The sequence below is a fragment of the Xyrauchen texanus genome, chromosome 18, assembly GCF_025860055.1.
Source record: "Xyrauchen texanus isolate HMW12.3.18 chromosome 18, RBS_HiC_50CHRs, whole genome shotgun sequence".
NCBI lineage: Eukaryota > Metazoa > Chordata > Actinopteri > Cypriniformes > Catostomidae > Xyrauchen > Xyrauchen texanus.
Genome location: NC_068293.1, coordinates 7,586,938 through 7,599,480, shown reverse-complemented (window position 1 = coordinate 7,599,480; position 12,543 = coordinate 7,586,938). Strand labels below are relative to the sequence as shown.

The 12,543-nt window shown below is 36.6% G+C and overlaps 1 protein-coding gene across 1 annotated transcript in view; it reads right to left on the bottom strand.

The window, feature by feature from the left end:
- Positions 1 to 377: 377 nt before the first annotated feature.
- The window catches only part of LOC127659260 (secretin receptor), a 51,556-nt gene continuing 39,390 nt past the window's right edge, over positions 378 to 12,543 (bottom strand). The window contains exons 7-13 of the mRNA XM_052148999.1: positions 10,790 to 10,943; positions 2,721 to 2,781; positions 2,128 to 2,197; positions 1,813 to 1,904; positions 1,480 to 1,618; positions 681 to 722; positions 378 to 521 (exon numbers count right to left, since the gene is read on the bottom strand). Coding sequence (XP_052004959.1) covers positions 378 to 521; positions 681 to 722; positions 1,480 to 1,618; positions 1,813 to 1,904; positions 2,128 to 2,197; positions 2,721 to 2,781; positions 10,790 to 10,943 — 702 coding nt within the window. The remainder of the gene's footprint in view (positions 522 to 680; positions 723 to 1,479; positions 1,619 to 1,812; positions 1,905 to 2,127; positions 2,198 to 2,720; positions 2,782 to 10,789; positions 10,944 to 12,543) is intronic.

Sequence of the window (12,543 nt, the reverse complement as noted above, 5' to 3'; positions counted from 1 at the left end):
ATTTGATTTTAAAATGATCAAATAGTTTTCAAGGCCCACTCCTGCTAACCATGTTATCATTTACAGCTGTTATCAAAGGAAAAGTCAATGTAGTAACAAAGAAATCACTTTATATATATATATATATATATATATATATATATATATATATATATATATATATATACATATACAGGTATATATATATATATAGAGAGAGAGAGAGAGAGAGAGAGAGAGAGAGAGCTGCAGCTCTGTTATGCAACACAAACTCAAAAGTCATAAGAAAGCTCTATGTGCACCTGCTGTTGAAGTCATGCAACTGCAATGTGCATGTCCCACAGATGCAGAATGTGTGAAATAGGCATTAGGTTGTGAGGGGCTAGTGATTAGGTTATCTAGGTGCTTGGACGTGTCAGCAGTGAGACCTGTGTCAGCGGCAGGCCACTGTTACTTAGAGAGCCATGATGCACTCTGGGATCACCATGTAAATGTTGCTTCAGGCGCCACCGTCTCCATCGTCTTTGAACTTCATACTGTACCTGTCAAAAGTAGACAATATTGACTAGATAGACAAATATTAGCAGTATATGCCTAGAGGTAGATGTGTCTAAATTTTGTATATACATATGATATATTTCTTCATCCTTATAAAGCCCAATCTGAGATTAATTTTTTATCAAGAAGATTCACTCACTCACCTCTCCATTCAAAAAACAGTACAGCAGTGCCACAATAAAGCCCTGCAAAGGTAAACACAATCTGAAGAAGAATCACATGTCAATTGTGCATGCTTTAATAAGTCCAGACAGGGCAGAAGTAATTACAACAATGTAAAATAAAAGTACTGTTAGTGATATTTCGGATGCCTTTGGTTCCAAACAAACTCAAATGCTTGGTTTGTGCAGAGGTTCATGTTAATGAGTCAGTTCAAATAAATGATTCACAGATTCACTTTAGTTTGGTAATTTCTCAGTTAACGTAAAAGTGTTTTATCAAGTATAAGTATTAAGTATAAATGTATATTATATATATACATTTATATAGTATTTAGTATGTACATTTGTTTTTATTTGTTCAGTGTAATGTTGCCAACCTATTTGTTTAACATCACTCATTGCTTATAATTTTTCAATTTGTACTTTCTAGAAGCCAGTACAGGCCAAGTTAGTCAAATTGCAAATAAAATGATAATTTGACTAGCAAACATTGGTAGCTTTATGGTACATGCTTTATATCTCATGTCTGATCTCGCCTAGGCAATGTAACTTGTTAGCAGGGTGAGAGTGTCAACATGCGCACAGACATTTGAAGGTAACTCTATTGTTCACCTTGAGTTTTGAGGTTTGTTATGCCACAGTCACACAAGAAAGCATGCCAAGTATGTACAACGGGACGCATCAGCCAAGCTTTTGCGTCCGAGTTTGTTTACTTGCTTGAGTATGTTTCTGGCCTTAGTTTGTACATTTTTCTTGACAGTGTGCATGTATTTGTCATCACCTGTGTGGATGCTAATGCAAGCTCTGTGACATTCCATATCTTGAAGGTTAGGACGCTCACTGTATCAGGGAAAAATGCGAAGAGGACATACTGCAGCCCAAACAGAGACACCAGCAGAAATGTAGATTTCGCCAGCTTCCTGCACACAGAGACACCATAAAAAAAAGAAAACAAAAACTCTAACGATATATAAATAGAACTGCAATAATAATGGCTGATACTAAACATTTGAAAGCCCACCAAGGCTATGCATTTTTCTTTTTCTGTCACGTTTCTAGTGGCACAAAAATTACACACTTCACCTTTACACAGACTTGTGCTGGTTACTCTCACCTGTGATGATTAATCACATTTCCACGCATGTCTGGAGCTTTCAATTTTCCAACTAATGTCCGAATAATACTTAGAAAAAACAGCATGTTTACCTGAAAAACAGTTCCCTTGAGATATTAAAAATACTACTGCATAATGTGTTGCATATTTTCAAAATATAATAAACATTTCAACAGTACTTTATTGAATATTAATTCTAAAAAGGTATGCAGAGCAAGATATATGTGAATATTTGAGTGTGTAAATCTGAGAGATTTGGCAACTAGTCTATAAGTGAAAAGTTAAAATGTGGGAGTGTAACTAAGGTTTGCTCACAGTGATAAAAATTATGACTGGAACTCGGAGTATCCACCATATCCAACCATGATCTCTTGTCTCCCAACATCTGAAAACACACACACGCACTTCTTTAAAAATGTTTTAAATAAAGCTAAATATTATTACTATAATCACTAAACTAGCATTCACAGAAAACTTTTCACAGTATTAGAATAATAAAAAAAAACATTATTTAATTTATGTATGGATTGTTTTTCCAAATGAGTTCATCCCAAAATGTCCCAAAAGGGAGGTTTTGTCTGATTTAGCTCAATTCTGGTTACAATATGTACCCAAACTATAGCTAAGTACACACACACACACACACACACACACACACACACACACCATACTTTGTGTTCTCACAACCACGGTAGTTTAAAATAGCCTTGCTTATACAATATAAAAACAATAAACAATCTTTTGTTGTTGGCCAGTGAAGGTTGGTGTAAACAGTCCAGCAAAGTCAGATGTGAAATATCTGCCCTCTCAAGAGCTCAGACTGAACTTAAAAAGAAACAAAACCAACTTAGTCCTCTACCAACTGAGCTGCAGTGTGTGTTCAAAATTTTACATGTGTGTGAACACACCCTTCATTCTGGTGCAGGTATTTGGCCAAACTCCAGCTAATGATAATGAGCAGTGGGACTCCTGTGGGAACAAAAATCAAGCATTACTACATGTATGTTCAGGCAGGTCATGCTAGTCAAGATTGCAATCATCTATCTGCAAATACAATTCAGACACATATTAGAGTGGCTATTTTTATGACCTCCATTCATTCATTCTTCCATTCATTCATTCATTCATGCCAGCTGCACTTAATACCCTTCTCCATTCCCAACTCCACGTCATTTATGACAGCTCTTTGCCTTTAGTTCTCTTAACCCTCCTGTTGTCTTAGTGTCATTTTTGTCCCAGGGACAGGTAAAGAATAAATTATAAATACTGCGTAGTTTTTGGTACCAGAACCGAATGTTGTGATTTTGTCAAGACCATCAAAACAAACAAAATAAAAATATATTTTTTAAGATAAATAATAATTTACTAGTGAAATAACCATATTTAAAAAAAATCTTATTTCCATTGTCTTAATGGGTAAATTTTGACCCTAATGGGAAAAAGCAGATGTGACCTTTCACCTTTGTACTTTTGGGATCTTATGCAGCTTTAAATGTTTTTTTTTTTTTTTACATCAAAGAATCATATTTGACCTAAACATATTTCAAATGTTCTCAAATTTAGCTCCTAGCCTCATACTGTTCTCTAGTTTCCCCACCTGTTTCACGCGCACACACACACAGTATTTTTAACAGTTTTGAGCAGATAATATGTAGTAAATACATTTACTAACATGATTTTATTATGAAAGTGTCCAGTGAGGCTAAAGACCCCCGATGTGAAAAGACCATTGAATTGAACTGCCATTATTTATTTACTCTATCGTGCGTGCGATCATCAATAACTCACGCAGATTAATGGTGTTGAGATGCCTTAATAATGATGACATAACGATAATGAATAAAATTATGAAACAGTAAAAAGGCTTATACATTTTTACATTGTTATTATTAACAATAATCAACATTACCCAAAATCAAACCTTTTTATGCTTCTTGTTTAAACATATTTTGCAGCTTTGAAGATTTATGACAAGAACATGTGAAATGTTCCATTTAAAATGATTCTGACAGTCAAACTAAAAATAAATTGCATAATGACTAAACATCAATAGGGATGTGCACTAAGGGATGTGTGTAACATTTGTTGGAGTTCGGTGTGTAAATTAGCCATTAAATGCCTTAGAATATACGGAAGCGTATTGCATTCACTTGAGAAAAAAAAATCTACTCTGTTTTTCTGAATTAACGACTTAATTATCTCAGAATTACGAGATAATTTTTCATGGAAAAAAGTTTTTGCGCTGTTTCTCTGAATTAACGAGTTAATTATCTCAGAATTATGAGATCATTTTTCATTAAAACAAATATTTTGTTCTGTTTTTCTGAATTATGAGATCCCTCAAAATCCTGCCAGGAGCTCTAATTTAGCTGGATTGCATGGAAGTAAACATGTCCCGCCTTTCAAGTTTAATCCGGTTTTATTTTACTTTGGGTCTGAGACAATTTATAGAGATATATTTTAAACTTGGCCTTCAATACAAAGACATTACTGTCTATGACATTTGTAATACTGTCATGGCTGAGACACGCTTTGATCTTCCAAAGGACACTAATCAAGCAATAGACTTGTACTTGCATTTAACACTAGAACTACCGGAATTCTAGAACTACTAGAATGGCCATAGTGGTCATTCTGACCGTTCATACTAGACTGGACCAAAATGTCATGTCATATTTACATTCGAAACTTCTATTGAGGTTTTAGAATGAAGCTTCTAATGTCTGTCGTCATATTTTATGGCGTCATCACCCTAAAAATGTATTGAATAAAATAGAATAATATGGATTAAATGGAGCCTAAGCTGAACGCAGATAGTCCTACATAATACGATCTTTTTTGTAATATATAATAGTGCTAGACTATATAAATACATAGGCCTATATATATTATATATTAGCTGCTAGACTGCCCCGGAAGGTGCGTGCCTCGCTTTGTGTACAGCAAGTTTTTTCCACCACAGTGAAAAGGGTTTTGAAAGTCTAAACGCCAACAAACATGGATTGAGGTGGAATATTTCGTTAGATAAAAACATGTTGTGAATTTTGGAAATTATTACATCTATCCTTTTTCAAAACATGTTGACTTTTGGACTTTACAACGCTCTGGAGTTATTGGAAATTGGAAACAATCCTATGCAGCCACCACTGGAATCAAAATCCATGAATAAATGAATCTGTTATATTAATAATAAACACCAGGACACGAAATTTTAATTCTAATGAATGTGAAAATTTATTAGTTCATCGACAATCACAGAACTTGCTATTGTAGCTAATTACAGATACAAATTTGATTATTTATATTAAATTATTCTCTTTGTAAAATAAAAACAAATCAATACAATAGCTTATAAAAACATCACCAAAGTGTATTTCAATGCATAGTAAAAACCTTAGACATGTATGAAACACATATAGGCCAAACCCAAAATGGCCAAAGCGGTTAATAAAGAATATGAACATTCGATAAACTGTGGGAAAACTTATTTAGAAAGCAAAATTTGTTTTACTGTGAGCAAAAATATCATGCTGTAAAACTATAATGAAAAGAGTATGCTGTAAAATCATTATGAATGAATTCTCCTAAAAGTGGGCTCACTTGAACAAAAAAGGGGGCCCCCTTTTAGGAGAATAATTTAATATAATCAAATTTGTATCTGTAATCAGCTACAATAGCAAGTTCTGTGGTTGTCGATGAACTAATACATTTTCACATTCATTAGAATTAAAATTTCGTGTCCTGGTGTTTATTATTAATATAACAGATTCATTTATTCATGGATTTTGATTCCAGTGGTGGCTGCATAGGATTGTTTCCAATTTCCAATAACTCCAGAGATAGAGATAATTAACTCGTTAATTCAGAAAAACAGAGCAAAAACTTTTTTCCATGAAAAATTATCTCGTAATTCTGAGATAATTAAGTTGTTAATTCAGAAAAACAGAGCAAAAACTTTATTTTCCATGAAAAATTATCTCGTAATTCTGAGATAATTAAGTCGTTAATTCAGAAAAACAGAGCAAAAACTTTATTTTCCATGAAAAATTATCTCGTAATTCTGAGATAATTAAGTCGTTAATTCAGAAAAACAGAGCAAAAACTTTTTTCCATGAAAAATTATCTCGTAATTCTGAGATAATTAAGTCGTTAATTCAGAAAAACAGAGTAGATTTTTTTTTCTCAAGTGAATGCAATACGCTTCCAATAAGCCTACAATTTGCATGAAATTAATCGTATAATGTAATCACGCCTGCTAAATCACACACATCTGAATGATCATTCGTGATGTTCATGTCTTGAGCTCAAAACGCACTTACAAACACCAAGTGTTTGAAATAACATCCAACTTGGATCTGATGTGGATTCCAATCACAGAATGAAGCAGAATTCATTATTGAGTTATATGTTATGCTCTTACGCATACTAATCACTTTCATACTAAATACACTTTATACTAAAACAAATACAAGAAACCACTTAGACAAATTTCTCATGTGCTGAGAATGTGCTAACATGCTAACCATAAAAATATAAATCATAAAAGTTTAAGAACCACTTCATGGTCAGAATGGCGACCTTTTGAATCACGCTTGCGCCAGAGAATTATTGCACCTCGACCTGTAATTGGCCAAAATGCTCCGTTCGACTTTTCCGAGACCCTCTACTCTTCCCTGTGGAACACGGAAGCTTGATCTCTGACCCACTTTCTGTAGATCTGAATTTCTGAATTTTAGAATATTGAATTTGGTGTTCTGAATTTCTTCTTCATCTTGAAAACGTGAAGCTGTATTTTTTAAAACGGGATATTTACAGTGTAAGAATTCAGAACCAAAAATTTGCTGTTTGAAAATACATATTTATAAAATTGTGCCATAAAAAAAAAAAAAAATTCAATTTGGTTAAATATGAAATGTCCAGGATTGGAGTTTAAAAAATTCAAATTCAAACCTATTTAAAATACAAAGTAATATTACATTTGGCAAAATCACACTTATAATTCAAATTCAAAAGTCTATAATTCAAATTTACACAATTCTAATTCAAATTGTTTTGGCATATTTCTGGCTCCATAAAAAAGAGGGTGCAGTTTCTTAAAACAATAGGAGAGTTTAAATTTGTCTTGTAAATCTGTACTCTTAGGAAATCCAGACTGGCAATCTATTGTAAGCACATCTTCAATGTGTTATTGTGCCTTGGTAAAATGTTTGAATTAATATCAAGTGTCGTTTATTTTACGTCATGCAAATTAATCGATTTGTACCATGCTGTAATGCATTCTGCTGGATCTGTTCAATTACCCTTGTGGGGTTTGATTCGCTGCTCTCACCACTGTGTCCATACATTACTACTTGTATGAGCAATACGTTTGGCCAAAAGAGAGTCATCCCACCCACACCAGCAGATTGCTTTGAATTGTCTATAAAAGTTATACATCTGATGGAAGTGGCCTTGAAATTAGCTTTAATTGTATATTTGAGACTGGTTGCAACAAACCCTTTAAAGCTGCACTACGGAATATTATTTGGTTAAAAAATTAACAAAATGCCATTATTGATTGTGTACATAAACAAACAGTGTTCAAAGCAATGTCCTTACCTTAACCCGAATCATTAACTGTCGGGTTCGATTTGGCATGGAATCAGAGGCTTATGTCATTCATCCTTATGTCATTACGTCATGTCCATAAACACAGAAAAGAAGTACTGGCTGTCATGAGTTCCTGCTGTTCAATTTAGTTCAGTCAGTCACACACACACATAGTTCAGGACAACATTGCTGCAGTCTGGATAAATGTTCAACTATCCATTTGGCAAACTTCTTTACTTGCCATAATGCTTGGATATGTTGTCTGGTAGAGCTGTTGAAGCTTATATTGCCTGTCATACTCATATAAATCGAACAATACTTGTGTGTTAACTGATCACGATGTATCTACATTGCCTGTTGAAATTACTGTAACAAGTTTACTAATATTCATGACCTCTGGGTGTTTTATAACTTTGCTTTAGTTTCCATGTTCCTTATGAGTGCTTCGTTTTTCTAATTTCATTTGCCCCAGTTGCAGTAATGCACAAGCTATCACTATTGTCCTTTAAGCAGATTATCTCTTTACAAGTCTGTTTTAAAGCCACTAGGTATAAGTTAATACAAGGTAGTTCCCCATGAAATGTACTGTATAATCATGTCAAGTTGTTTAAATCAACAGAACTTTCATTATATGTTTCTCTTTTGTAGGCTAACAAGAATTATTTTTTTAAATCTGTGTGAAATGTTAAATTTGAGCAAACTTAGTCTTACATAAGTGGATCCATATATTGGCTTGAAACAAGAACTTGAAATAAGTTCTCTATCCAGTTATGGTGTTGATTTCGATTAATCTCAAGTGTTTTTAATCTGTTCAACAAAAATATTTCTTCTGATTAGTTCATTGATACGTTCATTGTCCATTTTTGCAAATTATGCTTTAGCGCCAGTACATAGCACCAAATGACCGTCTTTTACATTTTGAACAAGGAAAAGGCAGTGTTATTCGTGATCGGAATGAGTCTAATTATCATGTATAAAAATGTGATTGAAAAAGAGACTTCAGCACTTTAAGCATCATAATCATTTCCCCACAAATGAAAACAAAGCATATCTATCATACCATTAACTGCTGAGCATTACTTTTTATCAAGCTATACAAAAAAAAGACAATACTAGTCTAAAAACAATTATTATGAGTTTCAATAAGGTCTGTATGCCACTGTAATAAATTGTTTATCACGCCATTTTATTCATAATACATCTGGCCCATTTTCATGTTGAATGAGATTGTTGAATTTAACAAATGACTTGCCTCCTCCTCTCATTTAGTTGTTCAGCAGAACTTCGTTAATGATGACTGATTCATGCATTTTGTTCGCGAACAAGTGTACTAGTAATTCAGTTCCTTCATGAACGACCGACACAAACTTCAGTGAAGAGGCGTATTCGTTCAGTGGTTGAAACCAATGATATGCTCCTTAACAGCCCGCACTTCAATGCTATTAGCTCACGCTATAGTCAGTCTTTCAGGCATGAAAAGCCACCAAAGCAGTCCAGTGTGGGCCGGTCAAAACTTGTGACAGGCATGGTTCCGCAGGCCAATCTAAACATTTTGGAGGGCTGTATTTTATAACTAAGTTTTCTTTACTTTACTTAAGGGGATTGATGCAAACGGCTGATGATATTTGCATGAGAACTGAAAAACTGATCGATAGCAATGGGTGGTCACACTAGAATTTGTGTTACATTTAATTTCCTGCATATGCATGCAATCAAGAGAGTGTGTAAATGCATAACATTATTTGTCAACATGGAGGAAACTCTAATTTAAGTTGTTTAGTTTAAAAGTTGAAAAGAATATAAATATCAAAGAGACCCTTTATAGTTTGCAATGTTGTGGGGAATTGAAGAAGAGGTTTTTTAACATCTGTCTGCTGCATTTGACACTGTATACCACCAGATTCTCTTGTCAACCCTCACGGCAATGGGCATCACCGGAACTGTTCTCCGCTGGTTTGAGTCTTATCTCACAGGTATTGTAGGTCCTTCAGGGTGTCTTGGAGGGAAGTTGTGTCTAAGTCTCCCCAACTAGCTACTGGGGTACCTCAGGGTTCAGTACTTGGGCCCCTCCTCTTCTCCATATACATGTCATCTCTGGGATCTGTCATTTGGGCACATGGTTTTTCCTATCATGGCCACACTGATGACACACAACTCTACCTCTCATTCCAATGTGATGATCCTATGGTAGCTGCATGGATCTCAGCATGCCTGTTAGGCATCTCGTGTTGGATGAAAGAACATCGCCTCCGACTCAACATCGATAAAACCGAGCTTCTTGTGATTCCAGCAAGCCCAGCAGTTCAGCACAATTTCACAATTCAGTCAACAATCACACCATCCAAGACAGCCACAAATCTTGGGGTTGTGTTTGACGATTGTTTAAACTTCACTGACCATATCGCAAGGACTGCTTGATCGAGCAGATTTGCTCTGTACAACATCAGGAAAATCTTTCCCTTCCTATCTGAGCATGTCACACTTCTCCTCGTACAGGTGCTTGTGCTATCCAGGCTGGACTACTGCAATGTTCTTCTGGCAGGCATTCCTGCATGTACAGTCAAACCTCTGCAATTGATCCAGAATGCAGCGGCGTGACTGGTCTTCAATGAGCACAAATAGTGCACATCACGCCTCTCTTCATCAAACTGCACTGGCTGCCAATAGTTGCTTGCTTTAAGTTCAAGGCATTGATGCTTGCTTCCAGATCATCCACCGGCTCTGCAGGTCTATGCGCCCTCCAGAAGTTTGCGTTCGGAGGGTGAACGGCGCCTCGTAGTGCCATCTCAAAGATGCAAAAAATCACTGTCCAGGACTTACACTTTAACTGTTCCTCGCTGGTGGAATGACCTGTCAAACTCCACCCGAGCAGATGGTTCTCTAACACCTGTCAAAAAAGCATCTAAAGACACTGCTCTTCTGTGAACACTTGACCCAACCCCTTTAGTGCACCATCTTCTTATTTATTTAATAAAATAAAAAAGATAAATAAAAATAAACTCTTCTCTAACTTCTCTACTTCTCTAAACAATTTTGAAATTTGTATTACAGCACTTGTGTTACTACTGCCTCCCTAGGTTGAATTGCTTCTGCTGTTATTCTCATTTGTAAGTCACTTTGGATAAAAGCATCTGCTACAATAATAAATGTAAAGGTAAAACTTTGTATACTTATGTATTATAATTCTTTATTTTTCACACGTTATGGAGCATATGTAGCCTATATTTCTTTGTGGGGGCAGAAATAATTTTGCATGCTTAAAATCTAGTGTGACCGCTCCAAAGCATGAGAAAGTTCAACCAAAGAAGTTTCATCCTTTCAGGTGCTCATACTTTACATCATCAAACAACAAAAATACAGTATATCCAGTAGAGAGAGAGGAACCTACCCCAGCCGAGCAGGATGTACCAGTGCAGGCGTTTCTTCTGTGAACGCAGTGAGAGGTTAATGAGGCAATGTAGATAATGACCCTCCACCAGCAGCCAGCTGTAATTTGCCAGGATGCAGTAATTAGACAGAAACAGCGCCACTTTGCAGCCAGGCTGAGAAAAACACCGGAAATACATCAGTTCAAAGAGGTTATCTGTGTGTTTATACTGTACAGTGGCTCCAATAAGTATTTCAACACTTAGAAATGTATGAACATAATTGCATAAGACAACAAAATACAGTATGTAACCAAGTGGCATTTGTCTTAAAGAAAGATAGCACAAGCACATTTTTCAAGCAAAACATTACTCAAAAATGTTTTAAGATATAAAACAAATATATATAAGAAATTATTTAGACACTTTCTGGTTATCATGTTCATTGTTAAAATGAAAAATCTCTCATTATTCACTAACCCTGATGCCATCTAAGATGTGCATGACTGTCTTTCTTTGGCAGAACGAAAATACAGATTTTTAGAGGAAGATAGAGCTCTATCAGGTCTTTATAATGCAAGTAAATGGGTGCCTGCACTTTGACAGTCCAAAAGTCACATTTAGGCAGCATAAAAGTAATCCATGCGACTTCAGTCAATCAATGTGTCAGAGTGCAACAAAAGGATCCAAATGCAAAAGGTAACTCAAATCAAAGTCTTTAATGGTCAACAACAAAGGAAGTCAAGAACTGGTGGCCACGCCCTCGAGGGCGAACATCAAGCAGCCTGCGAACTCTGAAAATGGAAGCCTCTTCGTCAAGAGGTGGAGGAGGAAGGGTGGGACGGGTGGGAGCGCGAATGATAGGCTTAATATGAGACACATGAAATACAGGGTGTACCCGGCGTAACTGATGAGATAATCTTAGCTTGACAGCTGCCGGACTAAGGACCTTCACAATAGCAAAGGGACCGACAAAACGGGGCATAAGCTTACGTGAGCCCTCGTGTATAGGTAGATCTTGAGTGGAAAGCCACACCTTCTGCCCACATACGTATCTAGGGGCTCTAACCCGACGACGATTCGCAGCTCTACAAGTTCGTGCTCTAGTGCGACATAAAGCCGATCTCACTCTCCTCCAAGTACGCTTGCACCTTTGAATATGGGCCTGTACGGAAGGCACGGAAGTCTCAGAGTCTTGTGATGTAAAAAGTGGAGGTTGGTAACCGAGACAGCTCTCAAATGGGGACAACCCAGTAGCGGACGACGGCAGAGAATTATGGGCGTATTCAGCCCAGGACAACTGATCGCACCAAGAGGCAGGGCGTCCGAGAATCTGATTTGTTCGTTCGGCCTGCCCATTAGTCTGAGGATGGAATCCTGATGACAGACTGGGGGATGCCCCAATCAGTCGGCAGAATTCCCTCCAGAACTGAGAAGCGATCTGAGGCCCTCTGTCAGAAACAATGTCCGAAGGAAGACCATGGATCTTAAATACGTGATCAACCATTACTTGGGCGGTCTCACAAGCGGACGTAGTTTAGGAAGAGGAATGAAATGAGCTGCTTTAGAAAAACGGTCGACCACAGTGAGAATAACCGTGTTGCCGGCGGATGACGGGAGACCGGTAACGAAATCTAAAGCAATGTGCGACCATGGGCGTGACGGAATGGGAAGTGGTCTGAGAAGGCCAGCAGGTGGAGAGTTGCCTGATTTTGTCTGGGCGCAGACAGGACACGACGCTACGAACCGACGAATGTCACGTTCTCTAGTGGGCCAC